This window comes from Camelina sativa, chromosome 9 (assembly GCF_000633955.1).
Source record: "Camelina sativa cultivar DH55 chromosome 9, Cs, whole genome shotgun sequence".
Classification (NCBI taxonomy): domain Eukaryota; kingdom Viridiplantae; phylum Streptophyta; class Magnoliopsida; order Brassicales; family Brassicaceae; genus Camelina; species Camelina sativa.
In genome coordinates this window covers 29,605,531-29,633,192 of record NC_025693.1, presented here as the reverse complement: position 1 = coordinate 29,633,192, position 27,662 = coordinate 29,605,531, and the positions used below count along the sequence as shown (strand labels likewise).

The window sequence follows — 27,662 nt, the reverse complement described above, 5'->3', positions numbered from 1 at the left end:
ACAAGTTTGGGGATACTTTGGTTGATGAAGTTAACGAATACAAAAGAGTCAAAGATGTCATAAAAGATATGATTACAAATTATAGTATGACAGTGTGAACGTTTAATTAAGAAATAGGTTCAGAGGAAAATAACATTAAAAACGACTTTTTTTCTTACTTATATTTTGATTAGCTGGAAAGTTGGTCGAGTTCACGTGAGAAAGAGACAAAGAAATAGACGCAATTTCCTTAGAAACAACGAATAGCTAATTTAAAAAATAGTGGATATCATAGAGAAAAGACAAAAATCTTGTGACTCTTAAGTCAAAACAGCTGCATCTAAACTAATCAAGAACTGGTCGATAACCACCATCAACCAATCGGTTGAGATTTAATCAAACCATATGCGAGTATAAAAAAACCCTGAAATTAGTATTACTATGTTTCATGTGATGCATCAACGAAACAGAATGTTGCAAACACAAAGAGTCTTCATCTTCTGCTGTTTGCTAATTCTCTTCTCATCTCATTCCCTTGTCTCCGCTCTCCAAACCTTCCAGAAGATTCCGCTGCCACCTCAAATAACTGGACCCGAAGCTTTCGCATTCGATCCTCAGGGTGGAGGACCTTATACCGGAGTCTCCGGAGGCAAGATCCTGAAATACCAAGGACCAACACTTGGCTTTACAGAGTTTGCTTATATTTTACCAATCGCGTATGTTTTGCTATTCAGTAGTTTATATATACAACGCATACACATATTGCTAGTAATAATAACTCAATTGTTCTAATTTACAGGAACAAGTCACTATGTGAGAAAGCTATTGGGACTTTTCTTGGTAACATTTGTGGTAGACCGGTCGGTTTAGCTTTCAATGAGAAAACCGGAGATTTATACATAGCTGATGCATATTTGGGTTTGTATGTGGTTTCATACCGCGGTGGCCTAGCCAAACGCCTAGCCGATAGTGCAGCCGGGGTTCCTTTCCGGTTCCTTGACGGTTTAGATGTAGATCCGGTTACTGGTATGGTTTACTTCACATCTTTCAGCACAAGATTTGGCCCCAGGTTAACTAAAATTTTTAATGTGATTTAGTTTTGTACCGGTTGGATTTGGTTTGGTCAACTTTTTTTTTATGTTTCCAGTCAGCTTGTCTTGGCGGTTGCTGTAAAAGATACGTCGGGGAGGCTCTTTAGGTACGATCCAAAGACTAAAACCGTCACCGTTTTGTTAAGCGGATTAAGTGGCTCCGCCGGCTGCGCTGTGAGCTCTGACGGAGGGTTCGTTCTGGTGGGAGAGTTCTTGAGGAATCGGATCTTGAGGTATTGGATCAAGGGTCCAAAAGCCAACACGTTTGAGATTTTCGTACCGTCGATCCCGGGTCCGGACAACATAAGGAGAACCGAAAGTGGAGATTTCTGGGTCGCATCAAACTCCGTGAAGCTTATAGTGGTGCCCACGGAACCATCAGCTGTGAAAATCAGTTCCGACGGTGAGATTCTCCAGCATATGCCTCTCGGGGAATATTACGGAGATACGTTAGTCAGTGAAGTTAATGAATATAAAAACGTTGTTTACTTGGGAACACTCACGACCACTTTTGTTGGTAATTTGTAATCAAGGACAGTTAATTCATTCTTTAAATTTTTAATCCAACAAAATTACTATTTATTACATTTTAAACCATCCATGATCTTTTGCGTAATGTTTATCCATATCTTGGTAACGTGTTGCTTCACCTTCTTCTCATCGTTTTGAAATACATTGCACAATGCCTTGACGTAGAAAGGTGGGAATTCTCCGTCCATTCTCCAGAGGTACGTGACGACCTCTATTACTCTTTCCTGATTTTCCTCATCGCAGTGAAAATCTTTCTCAACATTTGATGGGGAAGGAGAGAGCGTCGACCACCCGATCTCTTTTCTTATGCAATTTTCAACATTTTCCTCAGCTAAGGAGAATGCAGGAATTGAGAGAAAGGCTACGAAGAAGATAATATAATAACGTTGATTGTGGTCTTTCACTGTTGTTTCTTAGGGAGAAAGTTTAATGTACAGTGCTTATACATGTTTGAGAGTAGCTTATATATATATATGTTTGAGAGTACCTGAAACTGTAAATAGTTTAAGCCTTGTTTCACATTAACTTCATATACCATTGGTTACACCGTTACAGTAATATCAGTTTTTTTCATTTCATTTGTAAAGTTTTGGCTTTAAAGACTTTCATCGGTTTCTTTTACTTTCATTTAAATGAGATTCGATGATAGTATTAGAATCATCGGAGAGAGCTGAGGTAATCTTTAAGCAAATCAATGATGCGAGTTGCTGAAGAATCTTGGCCTAGTTGCTGAAACATGATTCCATCCATTCGAGCTTGAACTCCTTCCGTGATTGTTAATTCATCGAGCAGTCCTTTTAATGTTCTGTCAACTCCAATCACTGAGCTTCCTATACCGCTTAAGATATCTGGTAGTGATGTAGAAGGTCTTGAAAGCTCAACAAGAGTTACCTGTATTTTATTTACCACAAGAAAGAGCAAAGTATCAAATATCATCTACTTTGTGCTTTTTTTTTTTTTGAGTTTTAAAGATTTGTTACGAAGATGAGTTCACTGAAGCAAAAGAGAGTTTTAGAGGCAAACCTTCCTATCAAGAGGAATATTAGCTTTCTGCTTAGCGATGGCTATAGCTCGGGACAGCCCACCGAGTGCATCTACTAGACCACGAGAATGAGCATCCTTACCGGTCCAGACTCTGCCTTGTGCAAATTCTTCCATCTTTTCGACCTAGGAACATGGTAAGAAGAAATTTTTAGCTTTGCTAAAACATAGTAATACAAGAGAGAAAGATTAGATTGGACCAAATAGAAAAATACAGGCATCGATCTAGATAAGGCTGCTTTATCTCGGAAAAGCTGGTATGCATGCTGTGCAGACTTCTCAAACAGTTCTGCTTCCTCTGGCCTGTAAACATCATTTTGTTGCTTTTATTGTGAATGAAAGGAGCATATAGGTTCTCAGTAGAGCAGTTTCGAGGATCGAAATTGACAAAAATATTAAAACCAAAGTGGCATCAATTGGGTGAAAAAAGAAGTCTTATACGGTTAGAGCCTAACTAGGTAACAAATCGTTGTAATAAATAGAGCGAGGTCCCTTACTTAAAAGGTCTTTCCTCAGCCCCCAGGAGCTCAGCATATTTTCCTCTAGATATAGTTTCCTTGTTGAATCCAATCTTCTCGTATAATTTGGCCAAGGTAAATCTTGCTGTCACAACAAGAACAAACAAAAGCAATCAAGCATGGCGAGGGTTGGTGAAAGAGATAGTTGTACAAAGATTAAGAGCACAATGTTCTCTTTGGCAAGTTGATAAGTTGATAAAAGAAAGATCACCTGTGACAACTCCAATTGATCCAGTTAAAGTCAAATTTTCTGCAACAATGGTGTTTGCAGCCATTGCCATGTAGTAGCCTCCACTTGCTGCCACATCTGACATTGACGCGATGACGGGTTTTGTTTCGGCCAGTAGTTTAATCTCCCTCCACATTCTGTGTACCATTACGAATTACGAAGTATTACAATAAAGCATAGAAGATTTTTCAAACCTATTTATATTCAAATCCACACATGACCTCCAGGCTTGATAGATATGATATTTGCAAGTTACTAGATGGTTAATATAGCATTCTTAATCCATTCTCTTGATATAAAAGATAGCACTTCAACTTCTAACCTCCATTGACGAAAAATAATAGTAATGAGTCTGAGTTCATCATGTTATAAGGTGAAGCCAAACCATCCATGAAATGTTAAATCATGCGAGCATATTATAGGTATAATTATACAACATTGACAACTAATAAACTACTTACAAATCGGAAGCGAGAGCATCGCCTCCTGGGCTATCAATTCGGATGATGGCAGCCTTATATTTTTTGGACTCTTCAAAAGAAAGAGGAATTAGAAAGTGCTGAGCTGCTGTTGAAGAACACAACAGCACAAATGTAAATGGAAACGTAAAAATAATAACAGACCCACCTCTTACACTGCGGATCTTCTCAATTAGTTGTTCTGCTATGATAGCTGAACCAGGAGTGCTTAGCGGACCCTTAACCCGAGAAATGCTCCCCCCTGCTCTAATAATAGCTATTTGGTCTCGACCGCCACTTAGACCAAGAGTCCACTTCCTAACACCTGAGTATTTCCTGTATAAAGTATTTCAATCGAGAATATCTGCATGTTACTAGCCTGTAAAATTGCTAAAATTGCATGAGGCTAACAGGGAACCGTAAAGCGATATCAAAAAATCTGTCCTGCAAATATTACATACAAGTAAAATAAGAAACAGAAATTTGAAGTCAACTAAGTATGCATACCTCCATTTACTAAATAAATCGCATACATCTAATCATCCCAAACTGAGAACCAAAAAAAGAAGACATATCTGATCTGCATTTTGTTGAATTACAATCTCGAGTCGGTATGCCACCAGGAATTCCTTTCTCCATATCAAAACTAACTTTAACTCTACCTAACTTTAACTCTACCTAAGTCCCATTATGTATACATTACCCATTACTTCATTAGTAATAGGCTTGAGCCAAGTGTACATGCAAAAATAATAGCTCTAGATTCAGCAAGCCTCTGTTTGAAAATTCCATATAGTAAGAGTTAATTACTTGTAATCAACAGTAGGAAGCTTTTTGTCTTTTTCGACTCCAAGCCTCTCTTTCAGCATCGATATAACCTGCAGGAGCATAAAAAGTGAATGATATAGATAAAAAAAGTAGTGGGCTGGTATCTAATTCTGTTTTGTATAGCTATATAAGGGATTCTTTAGGACTATTGTCCATCCCAATAATCAGAGAGGACCAAAGTATCCAAGAAGAAAAGTTCACGAATTAAGGATAAACAACAAGGATCATCACTTCTAGCTTCTGGGATCAAGTGGAAGGTATTGAATTTCATCTTTACTATGGACATGGTATTACCTCATCATCATACCGGATATCCTTTATCAGCCCCTCTTCCTTTAGCTTTTCAATTTCGTAAACTCCTTGATTGATGAAACTTTCAACATCTTCTCGCTTTTTTCCTGCATAGTTCTAAGCAGAAGCCATTCAGAAAAATTAAGATGTTACAACTCTAACAACATTGTGAAACAATTCTAGCACCTGTTGAGTCAGAAACACCATCCAGCCAATTTGCATAAATGTTATCAAGAAGCACGCTCAGCATCTCATAATTTTCCTCAGATATACTTTTGCGGGAAAGCTGATCTCCAGCACTTTTGTATTTGCCAATCCTTTGTACTTGAGGTTGAATCCCCACTTTCTCGAAGACACCTATATTTAAGAAAATTAAGCAGTTCACGATAAATGCGCCAACTTTCTCAATAAATGAAGGATTGTCCGCACACAGTATGAGTGCTTATAATTTCTGTATGATATAGAACATAGAAAAGACTTTTCATGACTTAAGTGATAAGTTGAGCCAAAGAAGAAACAATTCCCTACCTCCAAGAAAAGATGCTTGAACAGTCAAACCATACAGAAAGGAATAGGCACTAGGCGGGGCATAGAGCTCGTTGCATGCACAGCCAAGATAGAATTCCTTTAATCCACATATGTCGATATATCCAACAATGAATTTACCTAGTAAAGATGTGTTTGATTAGCTCAAAGAACTCAATCGGAAAGTGAAAAACTCTGATACTTGACAGATAATACAGATTCAGGAGTTACCTGATTTTTTAAAATCCAATATATGCCTTCGAATTTCTTCAACCTTACCCCACCCACAACTCAAAGGCTCAATGTGAAGGTAGACTCCAGCAATACGAGGATCATATGCTGCTTTCAAGAAATTTTCTGAGAGTTGCGGCAGAGAAAGGCCAGAATTGAAACGACTCTTTAGCTGATCAGAGATCTGAACATAGAGAAAACAGAATTCAATTTCAACCTAACTGGCCAATAAGGACTAAAGGAGTTCTAACTCCCAAAGGAGATCACATCAATGAAAATTTTAATACTATGTAGCCATAGAAGTCAGCTAAGTTCACTAACATTGCTACCGGAAACCTAAAATTAACAGTCCTCCTACTAATATCAGCGTCTAAGAACGACAAGAATGAGAAGAGACGACGAAGAAACCTGGCCGCGCAATGTCATGGTCAAGACGCTTCCCTTACGAACACGCTGCCATGGATAAGCAAATAACATCCGCAGCTTCACGACAAAACTCTCCCAGGCGTTCCTATCCACATACTCCGTTTCTCCGGTCGGATAGTCCTCATCTCTTCCATCCCGTAGCTGATCCTGCTTCTCTTTCTCCATCTCCGCCGAGGAAGAAGCAGATGAATCGTCGAAAGCACGAGCCGAGAATCTCCGATTGTACGGAGAACGAAGACGAGGTCCGATATGTGAGAATTGGGGATTCAAGAGGAGAGGTCTTCTGTATAAAGCCGACGCGGAGATAAGTGACCTAGTTCCGCTGCTAAATCTTGGAACTACATGAGGTGCGTGAAGAAGAAGTAGCTTCGCCATTGTCTCTCTCTCTCTCAAGTCTCACCTGAGAAGAGAAATTTTCCAGTGGAAGAAAAAAGAAAAAGAAAGTGAAGAAGAAGAAAGAAAGAAAGAGGATTGAGAAGGGTACAGTTTCTTCCACGTCGTCACTGCTTCACCGTGTGTGACGTGTGACGGTCAAAGTCGTTACGTGGACTAACAGCTCAAATTGATTCCAATTTCGGTTCATTTTGAACCAGAGTAATATGAAGTTATGAACCAAAATTCGGTTTAATTGCTATGGAAACCGGTTTAAATTTAATGATAAATGTTCGGTTCGGTCCAATGATTCCAATTAATCGAATGAATCTGATATGGTTTACTGTTTGATCTCTCTAGTCTTTTAGTGATTTCTTCTGGGCGTCATCATCGCTAGTTTGTCTATAAACTTCCGTCTTTGTTGTTTCCAGCATCTTTCTTACTCTCTCTCTCATTGACTGCTTCGAAAAATATCTCCAACTATATTCTTGCTATCGTGTTTCTGGGTTCCGGAGAATTCGGAAATAATCTCCCGCGACGTTTTATCCCCGATTTCAATCTTCTCTTCCGGTATGTGAAAACTGAAACTTTGATTGCTCTTTGATTCCTTTGTTTACGATCAGATTCTTTATCTGCTGAGAGTCTTTGTTCGATTCGCTTTTTCTTGTTGATCGCATGAACCAAGTGTTCTTGAAGTCATGTTGAAGCTCAAAAACTTTGATTCCTTTGCTTACGATCAGATTCGAGATGTTATCTACTGAGAGTCTTGGGTTTGATTCGCTTGTCTTGTTGATCGCATGAACCAAGTGTTCTTGAATTCATGTTGAAGCTCGTAATCTTGCATTTTTGGAGTTTCTTTTATCACGCATGTCTATGATTCTTCCCCAAGCGTCTGTTAAATTGATTGAAATGTCTGCTCGTGTTTTGATCCGATTATACTAATATAGTATTTTTCTGCAATTTGTAGCTACCAGATTCTCTTCTTCATTGCAACTTTTGGGGAGGCAATGGCGCTCGATAATTCTGTTGCTCTGTCACCTCGCCGAAGGCATGGTTTGCTGCGGGATCAGGTTCAGCTTATCAAAAGAAAGGACTCCGGCAGATATGAGATTGTTCCAATTGAGGATCCGTTGTCTTTTGAAAAAGGTTTCTACGCTGTTATTCGTGCTTGCCAGTTATTGGCTCAGAAGAACGATGGACTCATTTTGGTTGGGTTAGCTGGTCCTTCTGGAGCTGGCAAAACCATTTTCACTGAGAAAATTCTCAACTTCATGCCTAGTATTGCTATCATAAACATGGACAACTATAATGATGGTTCTCGTGTGATCGATGGAAACTTTGATGGTATGCACCACCTCTATGTTACACCCTTAGGCTTGATTCACTCATTTCTTTCTGATGTGTAGAATCTGATATAAAGAACAAGTGTCTGATAAATGTTTGCGATTCTGGTTGCAGACCCACGGTTGACTGACTATGATACACTTCTTGACAATATACATGGCCTAAGGGATGGCAAACCTGTTCAGGTTCCAATATATGACTTCAAGTCTAGTTCCCGAATTGGTTACAGGTACCGATTTTCCCCATTGGTGCATATGTTACTGTTGATAACTTGTGGACAGACGACATTTTATGATGGACAAAGTGATTATACTTATTTCATTTAAACGTTAATAGTTTCCCTTGTTATACAGATTCCTTCACATATTTTAGGGGAACAATTGATTTATATGTTAGTTGATCAGAGCTACTCATCTGCAATGGCTTATCAGTTTCTTTCGTGATTTGTATAGAACACTTGAGGTCCCTAGCTCTCGCATTGTTATTCTTGAAGGCATATACGCTTTGAGTGAGAAGCTACGGCCTTTGCTAGATCTTCGTGTCTCTGTCACTGGTGGAGTGCATTTTGATCTTGTCAAGCGTGTTTTGCGGGACATTCAACGTGCTGGCCAGGAACCTGAAGAAATCATACATCAGATATCTGAGACGGTTTTCACGCTAATCTTTGCTATCTTTTATTTATCACCCTTGCTGTCATGCCTGCTGTTTAAAGTCGCTTCAAATATGGATAGAACATGAATGATGTATTCTACTGTTTATTTTGAGTTTTAAGACAGTAAAATTTTGCTTATGTTTTTTTCTCCAACCAGGTTTATCCTATGTACAAGGCGTTTATTGAACCTGATCTGAAGACGGCTCAGATTAAGATCCTTAACAAGTTTAACCCCTTCAGTGGCTTTCAGAACCCAACATATATTTTAAAGGTTACAGAATTAATATTGTTCAAAGTGGAGTATGTTGGCGTTTCATATAATCTGTGACTAGCTGTATTGTAACAGCGATACCTTCCCGGTGTTGAGTGAGTTTTGTTATCTTATTGTAGTCAACGAAGGCTGTAACACCTGAACAAATGAAGGCAGCTCTGTCTAAAGATTTTAAGGAACGTACTGAGGAAACTTATGACATATATCTGCTTCCACCAGGCGAGGATCCTGAAGCATGCCAATCATACCTTAGAATGAGGAACCGGGATGGAAAATACAATCTCATGTTTGAGGTTTGGCCAATACCTGTTTCTTCTGTATAAACACATTTTAGGAACTCATGGGCAGAGTTTAGTGTCATATGTAAGCTGAACGAATGGGTGTTGCGTGTTGAATTGATGAATGATTACATTTACCGTTCTATGTATTGTTTTCAGGAGTGGGTTACAGATCGTCCATTTATCATATCACCCAGAATAACTTTTGAAGTCAGCGTTCGTCTTCTCGGAGGATTAATGGCACTGGGCTATACCATTGCAACAATCTTGAAAAGAAAAAGTCATATCTTTGATGATGACAAGGTAATTGTGAAAACTGATTGGTTGGAGCAACTGAATCGGACATATGTTCAGGTAATATTTACTTCTCTTGCTCTCCATAAAAGTTTACACTCTGTTTGGGGTGATAAGTTGACAATTTTTATCAACTCGTTTATGAAGGTACAAGGTAAAGACCGGTCCTTCGTCAAAAATGTGGCAGACCAACTTGGATTGGAAGGTTCATATGTTCCACATACATATATTGAACAGATACAGCTGGAGAGGCTTGTAAATGATGTTTTGGTATGTGTTGTGTTTATCGCACACAGATCCAGTTGATTATATGTCATGATGGTTTATATGTCCGGTTTCCCTGGTCATGTTTTCAGGCTTTACCAGATGACTTGAAGACAAAACTTAGCTTAGATGATGATACAGTTTCTAGCCCTAAAGAAGCCCTCTCAAGAGCTTCTGTTGATAGTAGACTGAAGTATCTCCACGGGTATCTTCTAATCTCTTCTCCTTGATTGGCTAAAGTTGGGATAAAGACAGAATCTAAGAATAAAGACACCATATGGTCAGGGAATCCTCTGACTTGTGTAGTGATGCACGTTTTAACAGCGGTGTATCAAAGTCTTACACAAACCCAAGACACAAAGTCTTGCCTAACTTGACAAGACTTGCTGTTAACAACAGAATGTTAGATGCCAGAGCCCCTGCTTCACCGGCCACTCTTCCAAATCAGGTAAAGCGGTCTCTCTGTTATTGTTTCCTGAGATCATTCAAAATCTTTGGTTCTGTTGTTGCAAATTGATAGTTGGCTTACGATTAAATCTCTGAACATACGGTGTTCTATAGGGTTTTATCACTCAGCTTTCGGACCAGATATCAACACTGAACGAGAGGATGGATGAATTCACATCCCGCATTGAAGAGTTGAATTCCAAGATCCCGAACAAGATAGCGGCTTCAGGTAGTCAACATAACTTGGCTTTACCGATTGAAGACGGTAATGGGTCTGTCTTACCGCTGTCCTCATCCGCATCTCAGCTCGTAAGGGAATCTCCTCTGATGGAAGAGGTATGTTTACAAACTCTCCATAATCAGAATTACATACAGTCAGCTCTCTATTAATTGCTATACTCCAATAGACAACAACAGAGCATCAGAGAGAGCTTTAGACTCGACTGAGACAATGGAAGGGTCTATCCATGAATAATAAGTTAGAGATATAGAGATCTTAGCTCACGATTTGCGAAATATTCATTTTTTCTTCATGATTTTTGACTTTTCGTCATCTGGAACAGGTCGTACTTGTTGCTCGTGGACAGCGTCAGATAATGCATCAAATGGACACCCTGAGCAATCTTCTTCGGGAGTATGTTGGAGAAAGGACTCGCATAGAGAGACTCGACAGCAACAGAACAAACAGCACAACACAAAACCTCGGATCTTCTACTGCAACTATTCTTCTTGGTTTGGCCATTGGCTGCGTTGGCATTTTTACCTACAGTCGTCTGAAATAGTTGCTGTAACAGTTGTTACTTCACTGTGAAAACCCAGGCTTTTTGAAATAGTTGCAATGGTGTAAATAACATGGTTTGGGATACACACTGGACAAATTAAGTCTTGACAATGTAAGAGAAAAGACTGATTCGGTTTACATTACCGTTTATAAAGACTCGATACTTTTTCTTGTGGAAGTAACTGGAGTCCACCACGAAACATGAGGCCGTAATATTTCCTTATGTAATCCTAATACACAGGAGACGAAGCAAGTTCTTTGACATCTTCAGCAACTTGATCATAGTCTGCCTTCAGTTTCTCGTGAATGTTTGAGCTTAGTTCTCCTTTCGCAGGCTTTGTTAAGACCAGATGTGTAGATAACTTGATAATAGATTGTGCTAACAGCTAACTTGATAATATCATAATATACTATAATAATGTCTTATAGCATAATTCCATGGTATACTTCATACAAACTTTATTCTATTTCACATGTTTGAAAACTATGAGCCTATGAGTAGATCCCTAGAGCCGAGCAGCCAGCTGGTTCGAAGTGTCTATCGTTGAGCCAGAAGCTGAGCCTTCAGCACGGTTATTAGAACATAAGTAGTTCAGTGACTGTAGCCAAGATACCAAAGATGGCTTGCGAATCACATCGTCTGACTCAGCCACTTGACCATACAATTCACCAAGCACCATGTTCTGTCTTTCTTTCGGTAATTTTATTATTAGCTGTGCCAATGACTTCATCAGATATGGCAACACCTGAACCCCAAAAGTATGTAAACACATAGTATTAGCATCTGAGCACATAAGTCATGCTCTAGTAGCTCAATTAAATGGAAGAAACTTACTTGTATATCAACCAAAGAGACAAGTCGCAAAAGCAGCTCAAATATCTGATTACCAGGATCAGACTTTCTTCCTTTCAGTGAATCAGAGCTAAATGTAGAAGCCTTCTCAACAAGGCTATGAATAGAATAAAATATAGCAGGACTTCCTGCAGGTAGATGCCGGACCAAGGTTGCAACGCCTGAAGCTAAGCCTTCAAAAGGTGTGATCTCAGGATAAACCTGCAGTTATTACAACGAATCATAATTGTTATTGACGATGAATAAACAGAAAAGAGCTACATTGCATCCAATTTTCGGTTTTCTTAGGTACCTCCAAAGATCGTTGCATGTAATAGAAAATAAGGTGTTCTTTGAGTTGGTTTCTTTCGTCCTCCTCTGACTCTCTCGCTGAAGAGAGAAATGCTACCAATAAAGTATGAGATGCTCGCGCCACTTTTCTGTTAGGATGTCCAATATATCTAGCCACAGGATTGTTAAGGAATAAAAATGATGGTACTCGTAGTTAAACATAACAGGGTATAAGACATATCGACCGATCTTTTCCATAGGATACAAAAACATGGTTGATGCAACAACTCTCCTGAAGGCAGAAGCAGATAACCGTCCAATGCAAGTTGGGATTACGCGAAGATAAAACAATATTCGAGATGTCTGCACATCATCTCTTGACCATTCATATTCTATCCGCTGTGTAAACAAGTCTGCAGAAAGAACAAAAAATTATTCCAAATCTTACTAATGTACCAGCCTACAGAAAATTATGACTATGGAAATTGCAGAAACAATTGATTTCTCAAACCTTTCGGATTAGTCAAGCTATCATAGGCAGGAATAGAGTCTACAAATGATACACAAGCAGCATCATTCTCCTGGACACATGAAATCACCTCTCTAATTGTCTCCATGTATTCAGGTAAACGAATATGCCTGAAATACTCTACACAGGAGAACGAAACTAATATTTTGACTGATGTCTCCATCTTTCTTAGTTTAGACACTATTGGTTTTAGCCATTGTTTCGTAACAGCTAGCGCAAAGACGACAACCATAAGAAAAGATGATTCCGCAATTTCCTCTATGTCTCCAAGCAATGTATCTTCTATACCACGAAGTAACAGAGCAATTTGACGGTGCTGTAAGTAGAGATTTTGACAGAAATCCCAAATCATATTCTCCACAATATACTTGTTATCTTCACTTGCTGATGTATATTGATTGCAGAAAGCCCCAGTTATGGCCCCTGATTCCTTGAAGAGAACGTCAGAAAGATGCTCCCTGACCCAAATGAGTCTTGGTCCAATAGGATCTTTGCCAAAAGCTTTGCAAAATGAATCATATATCTGCCCTGAAGGAAATACCTGAGTTATCAATGCAGAAGCGAGACACAAAAGCAGAGGAGCAGATGAAGAAACAGGCCCACATCTAGCCAATGCTATAGCGAAGTACTTCAAAAGGGGACCTTCTCTCTGAGTAGCTGGCAGTGTAACATTAACATTAGAAACTATAAGTTGAGCTACAAATTCTACTCGCTTCTCAGCTGAATTTCTTAGTTTAGAAATCTCAAAACTCTGTGCAGCACGACTGAATCCTGCCAAGGAAGCTCTCAGTACCCCAGCTGCCGCCATGAAGACAGCAAGAACATTATACTTTTCCTTGGAAGTCTCTAGTACCTCGTTTGTAAAAAGAGAGATCTTGTTGACATAATTAGACCTCATGTAACCTGACACAACCCACTCGATCAAATGAAGAATCATAAGACCATAAGTGACACTGCCACGAGGACCCTCACTTTCTAACCAAACGCCAAACAAGAAATCCAATACTCTGACGTAATGAACATCCAACGAAGAAGATAAAGCATACCCAATTCCCGCAAGCACTACAGGAACAAGTTCTTCTTGAGATCCCACCAATGAGTACTCTTCTTCCAAAAGCCTGCACATCAACTCCAAGCATAAGACTTTCACGTCTCCTGACAGAGAAGGAACACACGCAAACGCACCAGAGACCAAAACGCTCTGCGCTACAAAGGCTCCTTGGATATCACGCCTATCATCAACAACACCACGAATAGCCTGAACCGCAGAACCAACAAGAGCTTGAGACGGTCGAAACGCTTTCCTAATCCACACATAGAGCAATCTAAGAACAAGCGTGTAAGACTCAGAAGGAAGAGATACTTCTCGTAAAGCTAGTATAGAAATAAGTAGCTTCGCTTGGGGATCCGCAACATGGATAGTGGACTCAGAGCTAACCAAAGCTCTCAAAGCTTGAAGGTAACGTGTATCAAAGTTGTGGTTTTGAAGAGATTCGCGAATCTCAGACCATGCTTGAATAATTGACCTCGCTGATGGAGCAGAGTTTTGCTTCACCAAGTCACCACCAGAGACACTAGCTCCTCCACTCACAGTCCTTAACCATTCTTCCAGGAAAAAACTATTGTTAGCTTTTCTCGCCATCTCTCTTCACTACGACTGATTCAGTATATTCTCATCAAGTATAAGCCCTATTACCCACAACAGATTATATAGGGTTTGATTCAGAATTGAAAAACCCAGAAAATTTGTCGCTGAGATAACAGTGAAAAAACAAAAATTTCGGCATAAATTCATCAAAACCCCCAACAAACGTTCTGCACGATAGCAAAATTGAAGAGAAAAGGATTTGGCTACGAAGCCGAGACGGGACACTTGCAAGATTTGATTGTGGTTAAGGATTTAACCAAATAACCAGAAAACCGGAGATAAACCCGCATGGTTCGATTTAAACCGATGTCTCTTTTTTAAAAAAACAGCGATTAATAAATGTCTCGTTTCAACTTCAGTGAGGACATAATAAATGAAGTGTAGTTTGTAGTTTGTAGTTTGCGAAATGAGAAAGCACATGAACGAACTCATTTCATCGTTGTCTGCCTGGGAGAAAAGTTTGCACAAATTATGGAAACGGAAACTAATTAAGTCAACGCTTCACGTGACTTTATTAATATCGATCTCCATCTCCTCCAGATCAATCACCTCTACGAAGCCAATTCAATTCCTTTCCCTTAAATTAACTGAGCTTTTGTTAATGTGAAATCACAATAAATGTGTACAAACTATAAGTTGAATCTTTGGATACCTTTCAAGTTTCAACTGTAAAATGTAGAAACTAATATGGTCTCCTTCAGTTCGATGAATTTAAACAAATGTGTACAATGATCCAACTGATGATGTTATTATTAATTACAATATATTTTTTTTTAAAAAGATGAGTAAATTTCATCATTACACCAAGTCACCAATAGTGAAACAATTTCACAAGAGAAAGAACAAATAATTCAAGACATATACGTACCAAGAAAGAATATTAGCTTTCGTCTTATAAATTAATCTTCTAGTAATTAATAATATACGTGTTTTTACTATATCTTTGGAAAAAATAAAATAATAAGAAGACAAATATATTAGTGGTGCAAAGGGTTTGGACCAGATGGGACGAGTCGTTTCTCAACTCCATATCTCGGGTCGATCTCTGATCCTCCTGGCGGAGATAATTTCCGATGCTGATTACTCCGGTGAAGATCTTTCAAGAACGGTGTGAAGTCAAACTCTTTCATCGCCAAACCTCTTCTTCCCGTCCGGTAGTAAAAAGGCGGCGAGGTAATAACCGGAGGAGAAATAGAGCTGAAACTAACAAATAACCCTTTAGAGACGAAGAGAAGAAGAGAGATCCATAGAAGAAACCCTAAGACACGTGAGACTTTACTTTTGGCCATGGAGATTAAAGATCATAGGACCATCGAAGGGTACAGAGGAAATATAGTGTTAATATATATACACTTATACGTAAGTTATGTACAGAGAAAGAGGGAGAGAGAGAGATGTGAATTGGAGACAGCGTTTTCCAACGAAGAAACTTCCTTTGCGTTCAAGGAAGAAGAGGGCTCATTAAATTTGTAGTTCATTTAAAGTCAAACCTCTCATCATATTATTTTCACATTTTTTTTAATGTACAAAAGCTTAATTAACAAGATTCAAAGAGAGTGGAAACATTTATTTAAATTGCATAATAAATTCAAGTTAAGATAAGATATAAATTTTTGTTAGCACATTGAATGATTGATGTTTTTGTTTAATATGAACAAAACAAACAAGATTGTCTCATTAACGAGCCACTTATAAAATAGCAAAATTTATTACAAAATATAAAAGAAATTAGGTATTACGAAATGGTAGTTTTAGATCATGTTTATTGTCTTGTTGCGCATAGTCAGTAAGTTTCTTTTAAAACCGGAAGATGAAGATCGTAGGACGGGTTCATTACTTCATGTATTGATGAGACAAAAGCAAAAGCATCTAGCGTAAATTAATCCACAACCTATGCATTTTTGTCACTACACGCGTATATGAATAAAATATATAGTATATACTCGAATCGATGCGTATGTGTACATAAAGTAGTTGTTATTCCATATTGTTAGACGGACCGGTACACAACCAAAATAATCACTTGAATATTTAGACATGGGTTGACATCACCAAGTAGTATGACTAAATTCACCGTCAGAAAACTAAGTTTTGACATCCCAAAAATAGTATAACTAAATTAAATACACGAGGGCATACCGTCGACAATTGTAAGAGGCAAAAGAGCTGTGGTTTTGGCTCTTTTAAATTTAACAAAATAAAACATACTGTAGTACTAGATTTATTAAACATGATTATTTATTGGCCGACATTTCATACATCACTCATACAAAAAGATGCATCATTTCACTAGGGTCTCATGAATTGGGAGTTGACATGTTAAGTCTCAATTTTTTAAAAGTAGATTATAATTACTTTAAAGTAGCTTATGATACCGAAAGAATGAAGATATTTTAGTTGTTCTTACGTAGATTGATGTTTCAATAGTTTCATCAACATTAAGAAAAAGTTAAGTTTTTTTTTTTACTAATTTATAATTATTTTATGGTAGAAATAGAAAATATAAACCACTCAATATTGTGCCACTTATAATAAAATATAAAGTAAAAAGATCATTTTAGTTTTTTAATAAAAAAAATTAATACAATAAATATTTTCTAAAATATCATCTATGTGAGTCAGAGGAAGAAACATGTTGCATTACTTTGTCAATGAAGATGAAAAGTAAACCTTTTTTTATTATTAGAGATGATTGGTACTCTTAAATTATAAAGAAAGTAGCTTTGACCACCTAAACAAGATTCAGAGAAAGCTAGGAGAAAACATTTGGAAAGAGGTCTTGGAAGACTTTGATGTGATAATACTCCCACTATCATTGTCTAGCTTGAACACCTTAGCCCATGTATTTTCGGTGAAGTAAATAGAGTTTTGAAGGCATCCGTGAAACTCATGAGCCAAAACCGAGAAACAAGTATCGGGAGCCAACATAAATGCCTTGTCTCCCAAGGTCTTAACTTGTATCCATTTTGATAACTCCTCATCCATCTTGTAAACCTTGAAACCGTCCGTCATGGAATAGTTAAATGCGCGATCAGCTTTCCTCTTTCGGGGATTCTTTTTGGGGAGGCGCTCGACAACATAAAGCTCTTTATTACAACCTTCCACAAATCTCATGTCTCCCCAACAGTCATTAGTGATAGTTTCATCGACAGAAGTGCTTAGGTACCTAGAGATTTGAAGATCGGAACTAATACACCAAACAATGCCTTGTGAATCCAAAACATATGTTACCCCTTTGTGAACTATAATGTCGGAGAAGTCATCACCCAACTGTTCGAGTCTCCTCAAGACATTTCCATTCCAGTAGTTGATATATCCATCCCAACCGATACCAAGAACTCCATGACCATGATGATGATCTTCTCCTTCCTTGATTTTGACAAGAACACTTCTTTCGAATCCAGGAGCCGTTACTCTTCCCTTGTCTTTGGCAAGAACCACATAGGCTTCTCTAATCTCGGAGACAGTGAACTCCAAAAGATCGAGGCTCTCGGAATAACACCGCAACGGATGATGCGAGAGAGGGTGAAGGAAACGGATTCTCCCGGAGTTGATGATGTCCACATCGGATTTGATGATCCAGCCCTTGCTCGGGGAGGAGGAAAGAGTGACTCGGAAGAAGGCGATGTGTGAGAGGAACGCACCGGGATCGCATCGGTAGACCTCGTCCTCGTCCTCGTCGTGTAGTAGGGTTTCGCTAGGGGCGATGGGATCGAAGTGGATGACAGGGCGGCGGCTCGGGATAGGGTTGTCCACACTTGAGCGCCGCCAAGATGTGCAGATGCTACGGAAGCGTTTGAGTTCGACGACGGAGAACAATCGAACGGCGATACAGTTGAGAAGCTCCTCCGGTAAGTTAGACCAATCTACTACCATATCTCTCAAATCTGGTTGTTTCCGCTAGGACCGCCGCTACTTTGGTTGTGTTATGTTGTGAGTGAAATCTATATATAATACCTGTTCCCCGAATCGTCGCTTCTTGTTTAGCCCTGCCTAATCGACGCTTCTCTATGTAAAATACCTGTTCAATTGCCTCTTTTCAGATCTATATATTTGGAATTCGTTCGACCAATTCAGTTTTTTTTGTTTTTTTCTATTTACCTTTCTATTGGTGTTAATTACTGCAAGGAGTTTAATTCTTTCTTCTCATCGAATAAGGGCCTAAATTGGTGCGTTTGTGAGAGGTTTATGACTGGTTGATCCGGATGCAACAGCGGTTAGAACATAATAAATGTGATATATAATATATAAATGTTTAAAAACACCAATTTTTTTATTAAACTTGATTTATAATTAAAATTTATTAAAAAATACTAAAATAATTATTCAAAAAACAAATAAATTTCATATTGAAATACTTATTCCTTTATGCATTTGGCTTTTCACCAAAAATTTAATCAAATAATTTGATAAATGACAAAACATATGTTTTAAATCGTAGATCTTTTCTCTTTTCTCTTAGATCGTGGGTAAGTAGTTTCATCGGTAGGAATGGTCAAGTGAGAGTTGAGAAGAGTCACTGGTGATTTGTTTTAATATTTTTCACAAATAATCTTATTTTTTCAAATTTCTGATGAAATATTATATTTATTTAGATTTTTTTGAACTTATATGCGATGTGCCATTAAATTTACTTCAAGTTCCGGGTTATTGTTAATTGGAATATTATTTTCTTCTAATTGTTTATTTTATAACCTCTGCAATCGTATTCATACTTTATTCTCTCATCATTAATGAGTAAAATGGTTAGATAGAAGATATAACAAAAAAATTTCATTATCATTGATTTCTTTTAAGTTTTTTATAAAAAAAAAAAAAAAAAAAAAATTCAACCGCAATCGTCCGCAACCGCAAACACTTGCGGGAAGCAGCTTTTAGAATTCAGTGGTTTGGAGTATTTGGGAGCGATTAGGAGCGGTTTGTGTGATTGGTTCCAATTGCTAGCAACCGCTACCACCCACAAACGCAGCATTTATGGGATGTAGAGGGAAAACCAGTCAACATCTAACTTGATTAGTTTGTCTGGTGGAGATATGCGATATAGTTGACCCTTTTTATATTTCTTATATTTTCTAAACCCCGTCATCATTAATCTTTGTTTTGTAAACTTTTTGTGTTTTAAAAATTTTCAAATTTTGAGGCCTCTCGTTTGTCCCTAACTTTGATTCGTTGATGACAAGCAGGCCTGCCATGTTTTTGTATGGTAAATGTTTCAAGTCTCAATGTGTAGATTTTATGTGTTTTTGTATGGTAAATGTTTCAATTCTCAATGTGTAGATTTTATATTTAGGTATTTTTGTACGGTAAATGTTTCAATTCTCAATTCTCAATTTTTTTTATGGTAAATGTTGCACCTCTTGAGTCATGATTTCGATTTCTTCATTATCATATTGTATACCTATATGGTATAGAACAGCTCTACATGATCAAATATAAGATAAAATAAATTATTAAAATATATATTGGTCAGTTATTAGAAAAATAAAATTAAATATTATGAAATAATTAACATATGTTTAGCCATTTTATCCGTTTGTGTTGTAACTATAGAAAAATATTATGATCCTTTATTATAAATATTATGGGTATGATTGTCATCTAACTCCCCTACCCTTTATGATGATGATTTTACCATGGAGAGAGAGTAGTCAGTAAGGCATGTATGTAATTGAATCAGTGTTTCAAACGAAAATATATTTTGGAAAGTCCGTCATGGGGCAGTACGATCACTATGAATCATTTATTTTCAACTGTTCAATTTCAATGAATCAGAAGTTATAACAATAAAGTTGTGAATTTTTTAGAGAAAAATGATTTACAGGCAAAAAAAAAACACCTATATGAACATTTTCTAGGACTTTATTTTTTAAAATTTTTTGTAAAAATACTTATATTTTTCTTCTTCGTAATTATAGTGATGCTCGATGTGGGAGACTTTTGTAGGAGTAGAACAATGTTATGATTTCTACTTAACATGCTGGCAACAATTAAAATTTATATTTAATCCATGGGTTATTATACCAATTGAACGAATTTAATTGGAAACACCTATGTATATAATATATATTTAATTTTTGGAATATTCTTTGGATGTTTGATTAGATGGGAAAGTATTTTGCATAACTCAAAATGGTTTATCTGTTATGGATTATGAGGAGCGTAAGCCGATGATGCTGCCTTTGGTATTGTTTATGTTCTTTTAAGTTTATAGTTTAAAAATTGTAACCATAGCTGGCGCTAGAAATATTAAGGCCACAGGCAGTAAAATTTTTAAAGGCTGTTTAGTTAAGAAAAAACAAAATTTATTGCCAACTGCAAGATACAGGGGTCGAACACTGGACCTATAATTGTTTCTCAGACACTTTATCCACTAGACTACTAAGATACTTTGACATTTTTACGGCCGGTTATTTACTTAATATATTTACGGCCGCAAGCTTGTGCTTGCCTTGCTTGGCCTCATGGCCGGCATTGATTGTAACAGTGTTGTTCTGAAAACGTTGTTGTATACTTTAATTATCTGTCTTTGGTAGATAAGAATCTATATCATTGGTAGCTTAATAAGTAATGTTGCTTTATATACGTCTTGGTTCAATTAAGAGAAATATATATAAAAAAGTATGAAATATGTTTACTTAAATTTTAAGATGCTCACCAGTTATTTTTTATTTTATTTTTTAGAGTCAAAAGAAACGATGGTACTTTATAAGTAACTAGCATTGTATTGGCAATATGCTCGAATTGAGTATGTATACGGCTATATAGTATATAAACTATAACATCAATTGTAATTTAAAACAAGTAGTAGATATATATATATATATATATATGTTTCTGTTTTTTCTCACATGATTTGTGTCACATTGGACACTTTTTATGGATGATATATAAATTTCTATTTTTGCTGATGAATGTCCCTATATATGTCGGACTAAAAACAAAATTAATAATGGAGTTTGTAGTTTTTTTGGGTGCATGATATACTTCTATTCTATTGAGATTAAGATACGGTTATAACAACACAAATTAAGATCTCTTTGCCAAGCCGACGCCAATGTGGAGGAAGCTAGGAAAAAATGTTGGGCAATCCCAATTTATGTATATATACACACCTTAGAACCTTTCCTTTTTCATGCAAATATTTAACTCATCTAACTTTTTTTTTTTAAGCAAAAGAGCTGATATTGAGTACATCCAAATAAAAAATGATTAAGATTATAAAATATTATAAAAAATGCTTTAAAAAAATCTGATAAGTCAGAAAAGTGAATAGCCATAGAACCAATTTAAACTTATATAATCAGAAAATTATTATCAAATTTCTTCTTTAAAACGTGGCTTAACAATGATAATTTTTTTAAATTTTTACTTTTCTATGTGGTAATTTTCCGTGCGGCAACGCACGAACTGGTTACCTAGTATATATAAAAAAATGTTAATGAGAATGGACTTCCAAAGGGCCAAATTTGGAAACGTTTTAACAAAAGCCCATGAGATGCACATACATGGTAAGATTAGACATTTTATAAAAGAGTAGGGAAATATTTATTAATGTTTAAAACATGGAGGAGTTTTCTGTAATTTAGAGGAGCCCAAACCCATCGATCGAAGGCTGTATAAGAAGGTGGCTCTCCGGGTCAACAACTTCTGAGGGGTAAAAAGGAAACATGGCGAAGGCTAAGAAGCCGAAGAACGAGGAAGCTCCTGGCGCGAAGACGACTTCGGAGAACACTGGAGCTAAAGTTCTTCACCAGAAACTCTTTCTTTCTATCGACTTCAAAAAACGCCAAATCTACGGGTACGTTTCCTTCTCTTTTGCTTTCGATTTGTTCATCCGCGAAAACGAATGCGTGATTGTGATTCTTGGCTGCTTAATTCAATTCGCGATGAATAAACCCTAATTATGAGCAGAATTTGAATTTTACACCGACATTAGTCTTTGAATTTCTCAATTCTTGGTGAAATCCTCTGCTCTTGATGATTTGGGGTTTTACTTGTATGGTCCTTTGGTTTTATCATTCTTTGCTGCATTTTCATGGGATTTTTTTTTCTTTTTCTATAGTCATACAGAGTTAGAAGTAAGTGTGCCAGATATTGGTATCGTGGGACTACACGCGGAGAATTTGGGAATTGAGAGTGTTTTGGTAGATGGGGAACCCACTGTGTTTGAGTACTATCCGCATCATCAGAACTCTGAATCTGAGAGTAACTGGAACTCGGTCTCTGACCCTGCGTCAGCAGCTGATGCTGCGGCTATGGAATATGTCGGGGTTCTCAAGAGAGAAGACACAGCAAATTTACTGATTAACTGTTGCAAGCCCTCTAAGGATTTATCTGAACAGCTAGATAATGTTACTTTAGAAAATGGTTCCCAATCCTCCGGGGAGGCAAAACAGGTAATTTTCCTGAATTCCCTACTTGTATTGATGAGATGTAATGAGACTTCAAAATTACAGGAACTGCCTTTAATTGGTTTGAAGTACATATCGGAAACCGTGGTTGTTTTGACGATTTTAACTATGGTGTATACTAAAAAGCAACATGTCTTTAGGGTTTTAGACCTCTAGTATTCACCTTAGCTATGCTTACTCTTCGTTTTCCTTTACTGCTTTTGTGGACCAAAGATAACACATATCAAGTTATTTATTCTCGGACTTGTTAGATGCTAAATATGAATTTACCATGTTGGTAGCTGAACTTTAAAAACTAATGCAATCAATACTAATGGTAGCTACTAGCTATCGATACTTTTTTGTCATTTATCTTCTGCTATCGGTTACAACTGAGAACTGGCCTTTTTCGTTATTCCTGATATATCCTCATATGACGCAGAATGTTAAATTGATTCGGATTAACTACTGGGTAGAGAAAATAGAGTCAGGAATTCATTTTGATGAGAACATTGTACATACCGATAACCAAATGAGACGAGCCCGCTGTTGGTTTCCTTGTATAGATGATGAGTACCATCGTTGCAGGTATTCATTTTTTCAAGAACTAATTCTGTTTTCATGTTTCTTGTCTCTTGAGATCAAGAGTGGGTATCTCAACCTGTTTAACCATTTTCATTTAACACTTTGTGGTGGATGCAGTTTCGATCTGGAATTCACTGTTCCACACAACTTTGTGGCTGTCAGTGTTGGAAAATTACTTTACCAGGTAAGCTGTATATCTTTTATACGTGAATGGATTGGAGGAAGTACCATTTTGTTCGATCTGGTATTTTACGTGCAAGTTTGAGTGGAAAAACTTACAACAATGCTGTGGTTCTCATGACTTATAGAATCTGTGTCAAATTTAGTTTCAGCTTGGATAGGAAAGAAGCTATATTCAGTCCTTAGATGATCAGAATATTGTGTTTAGTATAGTTATCTAATGAATCTGGATCAAACAGAATATTTCTCCTCTGTTATATTGTAGGCACAACTATCTGGAAAGCTAACATATGTGGAATATGTTTAGATTTTCCTTCATTCAATCTTATCAGTACCTTTACAAGAAGGTTTAGGGGGGTTGGTTTTTTACATTTCACACTTTTCAGGTTATGTGCAAAGAAGATACTAGCCGAAAAACTTATGTATACGAACTAGCTATTCCTATCGCTCCACGGTGGGTGTCTTTAGTTGCGGGACCATTGGAAGTCCTTCCAGATCAAAACAACTTTCTCATATCTAACTTGTGTTTGCCGTATGATATCTCGAGACTTCGTAATACAATGGAATTTTTCCATGAAGCTTATAGGTCAGTAAATTTGTATTCTTACAATTCCTTGTAATCAAACTGAATCTAAGTATAATTTGCTGTCTACTGGAAAATCAACTTATACAGCTACTATGAGGAATATTTAAGCGCGAACTTTCCATTTGGATTCTACAAGCAAGTCTTTTTACCTCCTGAAATGGTTGTTTCCTCGTCGACTTTGGGAGCTTCTTTGAGTATCTTTAGCTCCCACATGCTATATGATGAAAGGGTTATTGATCAGGTAATGTTTCCTGGTAAATTGGCCTGTGGTTAGATGATACATTTATCAGACACATGTATGTAAATCTTTTGTATATGTCAATATTATAATGGAAGGCTCACCCGACCAGAAATTGTATGGTGCATATTTGGAAAACTACAACGAAAGTATCTGAGCAAGTTGAATATAATTCTGCATTACCTCTTATGTATGTTACAAGCTGAGTTCATCTATTTATTGCATTTAATCCCTTCATTGGAATATGGCTTTTGGTTTAGAAGGTTTCACGTATGTTTACAAGAATTTTTCTTTCTTTGTTGGTGTTTTATTATTTCCTTTATGCACAAATTTGATAGACCTTCAATTATCTTTGCAGACAATAGATACGCGTATTAAAATTGCTTCTGCGCTAGCAAAGCAGTGGTTTGGAGTTTATATTACTCCCGAGTCGCCAAATGATGGTGGGCGCCTGACATTTTTTTACACTTCGCTTTGCGTACAATGTTTTATATCAGCTTCATTTGAAAGCATGTATCTTGTGATTCATGATTGTCCATGTTGTTATAACAGATTGGCTCCTCGACGGTCTTGCTGGTTTCTTGACGGATATGTTTATCAAGCAATTTTTGGGAAATAATGAAGCACGATACCGGAGATACAAGGTTTATACTCACTACTTGTGTTTTTTTTTTCACATATACAAGCTAAAATTACAACAAGTCGAGTTAATCTTCCCTGGACGCCCCTGTAACCATTTCTGAACAAAGTCATGAACCTCTTATCTTGATTCTCTGAATCTTTTTGGTGCAAGTGTAGGCAAATTGTGCTGTATGTAAAGCTGATGATAGTGGTGCAATGTGCTTGAGCGCGTCTCCTTCTTGCAAGGACCTATTTGGAACTCATTCTATTGGGATGCATGGGAAGATACGATCATGGAAATCAGTAAGCATAATTTTCTTTTCATATTTATCATTCCGTGCTCTCAAATTTTGTGGCCGTGTATGAATTTCTGAGATAAATTTACATGCGTTTTGTTACTGATAATAATTATTTTCTGACTTATTTCTGAAGGGAGCAGTCCTTCAGATGTTGGAGAAGCAAATGGGCTCAGACTCGTTTCGTAAAGTATGGACATGTTGTCATCATTTTCCAGGGAATCACTCTGTTAATTTTCTTACACACGTGATTAACAGATTTCTTTTCGATGTTTTACAGATTTTGCAGAAAATTATATCTCGAGCCAAAGATCCATCCAATCCTATACGGTCCCTTAGCACGAAGGAGGTAACATGACTATACAATGATTTCTTCTTTGGGAGCTTTTCTTGACTGAATACTTTCCTTGCTCTGGGAGCCTACATTTTATCAAAATGGATCTATCTCTCAGTTGTGACTTGACATACTTAACAATTATGTCGTAAATGTACCCTCAACCATAATGTGATACCATCCGTAACTTGGTTCAACAACTCATAATCGAATTGTATACAAATACAAAACAACTCCCTCGATTTTTGTGTATTTCTCTTCTTGATCAACTGATTATCTATCAGCTTGACTTTTCGAATTCAGTTTCTAATACATATGTGTGTTTCTCAAATTTCGCTTTTGAGATGCAGTTCCGGCAATTTGCTAATAAGATTGGAAATCTTGAGCGTCCATTTCTGAAAGAATTTTTTCAGCGATGGGTTGCATCTTGCGGTTGTCCTATGCTAAGGTATTTTTTTTGTATTATGAGTTACTTTCTTCTGAACTGAACTCAATAGATACCTGGATCGTCATTAAATCTTATCTCGATGTTCTCTACTGGTGTTTAATAATATCAGGATTGGGTTGTCTTACAACAAAAGGAAAAACATTGTTGAAATGGCTGCTCTGCGCGAATGCACAGCTTCGCTCGATGCAAGGTTATCAGTTATTGGGGCTACTTCTGATTCAGAAAACCGAGATGTGGATGTTGGCTGGCCGGGTATTATGAGTATAAGGGTTTACGAGATCGATGGAATGTCCGATCATCCAAAGTTGCCTATGGCTGGAGACAGATGGCAGCTACTGGAATTACCATGTCATTCTAAACTTGCTGCTAAACGTTATCAAAAACCAAAGAAGGGAGGAAAACCTGATGGGGCTGAAGACAATGCTGATGCTATAGTACCGTTAGAAAATAAAGCAAGGTGGGTTGCTGTGATACGCTATTTCTGGCATTCCTGGTCTGTTTAGTTTTCTTGCAACGACCACAAGAAAAAGAACTGATAGATTGAATGTTTCTCTGTAGCATTGAATCTCCTTTGACTTGGATTAAAGCTGACCCTGAGATGGAATATATTGCTGAGATTCAACTTCATCAGCCCCTACAAATGTGGGTAAGAGATTTGCTTTGACACTTCTTGAAAATATATTGTGTACATAACAGTCGACTTTTTCTTTGGCTTTCTGCATGGTTCATGACAAGAAGCTCATGAGCTATGTTACGTAGAAGTGGTCTTTCTTTATTGTGTGTGTGCGTGTGTGCTTGTGTTGTCCTGTTACTTGTAGCCATCTGAAAATCCATCACTGGTTTGTTGACTACGCTTTAGGTTTAATCCTCTCTCACACTTGTGACTTTTGACCAGGTGAATCAACTAGAGAAGGATGGAGATGTTGTTGCTCAGGCACAGGCAATTGCGTCACTTGAAGCTTTGAAACAACACTCATTTTCCATTGTGAATGCGCTCAATAGTATTCTCACTGACTCCAAGGTTTTGTCCGTCTTTAGTGTACTTCTTTCAAATACCAGTTTGCAGATGTAAGTTCTTTTCTCCAAGATATTATTGTGACATATAGGCTTTCTGGAGAATACGCATTGGCGCAGCGTTTGCATTGGCTAAAACAGCATCAGAGGTATGATTAAAATTGTTCAATCTAATATTCCAAAGTGACAAGACGTATAATTATCAAAATTTTAACTAGATTTTTGAGATTGCAAAAGGCACTGCTTTAAAAGTATAAGATCAGGAACTTTAATGTGCACTTGTTTATGTTTTTAGAGGAACAGAACACGGTGAATTAATGATTCACCTGAAATTATCATTTAAATAAAATTTGTGGGAAAAGAATTCCATTAGTTCAGGTGGGGAAAACTGAAAAAAAAAATTAATCGGAAAACGTTCATCTACGAAATTGCAGAAAGAATGAGGGGAAGAATTTGTTTTCTCTGATCTCTATATTCCTATCATCAATCTTCCGTTCATCTTAATCCCATTTATTCCTTGCATGTTTAACAGATTTTCATGAGTTGTATGTCTATTGGTTTAAACTGCATGCTATGCCATCTTTCAACTTATTTTTGTGAACTTCACCTCTTTAAAGGTCTCATGCGCTGCTTTTTGTGTCCTTTGAAACAAGTCTTACTGCAAATGTTGAGTTAAGCTCATTTCTATTTCTAACAGGAGACTGACTGGGCGGGTTTGCAACATCTAATAAAGTTTTATAAAAGTAGAAGATTTGATGCAGAGATTGGACTCCCCAAGTGAGATTGGTGCCTTTTAATATTTGTACATCTCTTTGGTAA

General features: G+C 37.2%; 7 protein-coding genes across 9 annotated transcripts in view; 3 read left to right on the top strand and 4 right to left on the bottom strand.

The window, feature by feature from the left end:
* Nucleotides 1-1,726, top strand: part of LOC104713025 (protein STRICTOSIDINE SYNTHASE-LIKE 11-like) — a 4,797-nt gene extending 3,071 nt beyond the window's left edge. Inside the window, exons 1-3 of one of the 2 annotated variants that reach the window (XM_010430057.2) lie at nucleotides 313-695; nucleotides 779-1,048; nucleotides 1,127-1,726. In XM_010430057.2, coding sequence (XP_010428359.1) covers nucleotides 421-695; nucleotides 779-1,048; nucleotides 1,127-1,598 — 1,017 coding nt within the window. In that variant the 5' untranslated portion in view covers nucleotides 313-420 and the 3' untranslated portion in view covers nucleotides 1,599-1,726. Of the gene's footprint in view, nucleotides 1-312; nucleotides 696-778; nucleotides 1,049-1,126 lie in introns of those variants that run through there. The other variant, XM_010430058.2, reaches the window with a different exon arrangement.
* Nucleotides 2,102-6,594, bottom strand: LOC104713024 (serine protease SPPA, chloroplastic). Its single transcript, XM_010430056.2, has 13 exons — nucleotides 6,131-6,594; nucleotides 5,723-5,906; nucleotides 5,495-5,632; nucleotides 5,153-5,323; nucleotides 4,970-5,073; nucleotides 4,658-4,725; nucleotides 4,017-4,183; nucleotides 3,851-3,920; nucleotides 3,372-3,526; nucleotides 3,140-3,245; nucleotides 2,858-2,945; nucleotides 2,625-2,768; nucleotides 2,102-2,492 (listed from the first exon to the last, which is right to left on the bottom strand). Exons 1-13 carry the CDS (start codon nucleotides 6,521-6,523, stop codon nucleotides 2,259-2,261), a joined length of 2,022 nt encoding a protein of 673 aa, XP_010428358.1. The 5' UTR covers nucleotides 6,524-6,594; the 3' UTR covers nucleotides 2,102-2,258.
* LOC104713023 (uridine-cytidine kinase C) lies at nucleotides 6,918-11,029 on the top strand. 2 transcript variants are annotated; one of them, XM_010430054.2, is made up of 12 exons: nucleotides 6,918-7,090; nucleotides 7,488-7,864; nucleotides 7,979-8,093; nucleotides 8,317-8,512; nucleotides 8,674-8,787; nucleotides 8,907-9,080; nucleotides 9,225-9,419; nucleotides 9,507-9,629; nucleotides 9,716-9,828; nucleotides 9,909-10,071; nucleotides 10,185-10,406; nucleotides 10,634-11,029. In XM_010430054.2, exons 2-12 carry the CDS (start codon nucleotides 7,528-7,530, stop codon nucleotides 10,850-10,852), a joined length of 1,971 nt encoding a protein of 656 aa, XP_010428356.1. In that variant the 5' UTR covers nucleotides 6,918-7,090; nucleotides 7,488-7,527; the 3' UTR covers nucleotides 10,853-11,029. The 2 variants fall into 2 exon arrangements, with proteins under 2 accessions (XP_010428356.1, XP_010428357.1); XM_010430055.2 differs by having other exon boundaries at nucleotides 6,919-7,090; nucleotides 9,948-10,071.
* Nucleotides 11,207-14,349, bottom strand: LOC104713022. The gene is made up of 5 exons (XM_010430053.1): nucleotides 12,486-14,349; nucleotides 12,240-12,387; nucleotides 11,997-12,144; nucleotides 11,687-11,905; nucleotides 11,207-11,597 (listed from the first exon to the last, which is right to left on the bottom strand). The coding sequence occupies exons 1-5, from the start codon at nucleotides 14,143-14,145 to the stop codon at nucleotides 11,358-11,360; spliced, it is 2,415 nt and encodes an 804-aa protein (XP_010428355.1). The 5' UTR covers nucleotides 14,146-14,349; the 3' UTR covers nucleotides 11,207-11,357.
* On the bottom strand, nucleotides 14,959-15,599 carry LOC104713021 (CLAVATA3/ESR (CLE)-related protein 13-like). Its single transcript, XM_010430052.2, has one exon. The coding sequence runs from the start codon at nucleotides 15,438-15,440 to the stop codon at nucleotides 15,129-15,131; it is 312 nt and encodes a 103-aa protein (XP_010428354.1). The 5' UTR covers nucleotides 15,441-15,599; the 3' UTR covers nucleotides 14,959-15,128.
* Nucleotides 16,804-18,238, bottom strand: LOC104713020 (probable F-box protein At1g65740). Its single transcript, XM_010430050.2, has one exon. It carries the CDS (start codon nucleotides 18,025-18,027, stop codon nucleotides 16,894-16,896), a length of 1,134 nt encoding a protein of 377 aa, XP_010428352.1. The 5' UTR covers nucleotides 18,028-18,238; the 3' UTR covers nucleotides 16,804-16,893.
* LOC104713019 (transcription initiation factor TFIID subunit 2) overlaps nucleotides 21,802-27,662 on the top strand; it is a 10,515-nt gene continuing 4,654 nt past the window's right edge. The window contains exons 1-17 of the mRNA XM_010430049.1: nucleotides 21,802-21,949; nucleotides 22,214-22,547; nucleotides 22,984-23,129; nucleotides 23,244-23,310; nucleotides 23,693-23,892; nucleotides 23,980-24,133; nucleotides 24,489-24,573; nucleotides 24,683-24,774; nucleotides 24,929-25,054; nucleotides 25,184-25,237; nucleotides 25,328-25,396; nucleotides 25,732-25,829; nucleotides 25,939-26,286; nucleotides 26,388-26,475; nucleotides 26,725-26,850; nucleotides 26,936-26,992; nucleotides 27,541-27,620. Of these exons, the coding sequence (XP_010428351.1) occupies nucleotides 21,819-21,949; nucleotides 22,214-22,547; nucleotides 22,984-23,129; nucleotides 23,244-23,310; nucleotides 23,693-23,892; nucleotides 23,980-24,133; nucleotides 24,489-24,573; nucleotides 24,683-24,774; nucleotides 24,929-25,054; nucleotides 25,184-25,237; nucleotides 25,328-25,396; nucleotides 25,732-25,829; nucleotides 25,939-26,286; nucleotides 26,388-26,475; nucleotides 26,725-26,850; nucleotides 26,936-26,992; nucleotides 27,541-27,620 (2,255 nt within the window). The 5' untranslated portion in view covers nucleotides 21,802-21,818. The remainder of the gene's footprint in view (nucleotides 21,950-22,213; nucleotides 22,548-22,983; nucleotides 23,130-23,243; nucleotides 23,311-23,692; nucleotides 23,893-23,979; nucleotides 24,134-24,488; nucleotides 24,574-24,682; nucleotides 24,775-24,928; nucleotides 25,055-25,183; nucleotides 25,238-25,327; nucleotides 25,397-25,731; nucleotides 25,830-25,938; nucleotides 26,287-26,387; nucleotides 26,476-26,724; nucleotides 26,851-26,935; nucleotides 26,993-27,540; nucleotides 27,621-27,662) is intronic.

Coding starts and splice junctions, on each gene's coding strand:
- LOC104713024 (XM_010430056.2), bottom strand. CDS start 6,523: ATGGCGAAGCTACTTCTTCTTCACGCACCTCATGTAGTTCCAAGATTT. Junction 5,633..5,722: donor ATTGGATTTTAAAAAATCAG/GTAACTCCTGAA, acceptor CATCTTTACTAG/GTAAATTCATTGTTGGATAT. Junction 3,921..4,016: donor GAAGATCCGCAGTGTAAGAG/GTGGGTCTGTTA, acceptor TTTCTTTTGAAG/AGTCCAAAAAATATAAGGCT.
- LOC104713022 (XM_010430053.1), bottom strand. CDS start 14,145: ATGGCGAGAAAAGCTAACAATAGTTTTTTCCTGGAAGAATGGTTAAGG. Junction 12,145..12,239: donor GTTGCATCAACCATGTTTTT/GTATCCTATGGA, acceptor TCCTGTGGCTAG/ATATATTGGACATCCTAACA. Junction 11,906..11,996: donor ACATGCAACGATCTTTGGAG/GTACCTAAGAAA, acceptor TAATAACTGCAG/GTTTATCCTGAGATCACACC.
- LOC104713023 (XM_010430054.2), top strand. CDS start 7,528: ATGGCGCTCGATAATTCTGTTGCTCTGTCACCTCGCCGAAGGCATGGT. Junction 7,865..7,978: donor GATCGATGGAAACTTTGATG/GTATGCACCACC, acceptor TTCTGGTTGCAG/ACCCACGGTTGACTGACTAT. Junction 10,072..10,184: donor CGGCCACTCTTCCAAATCAG/GTAAAGCGGTCT, acceptor GGTGTTCTATAG/GGTTTTATCACTCAGCTTTC.
- LOC104713020 (XM_010430050.2), bottom strand. CDS start 18,027: ATGGTAGTAGATTGGTCTAACTTACCGGAGGAGCTTCTCAACTGTATC.
- LOC104713021 (XM_010430052.2), bottom strand. CDS start 15,440: ATGGCCAAAAGTAAAGTCTCACGTGTCTTAGGGTTTCTTCTATGGATC.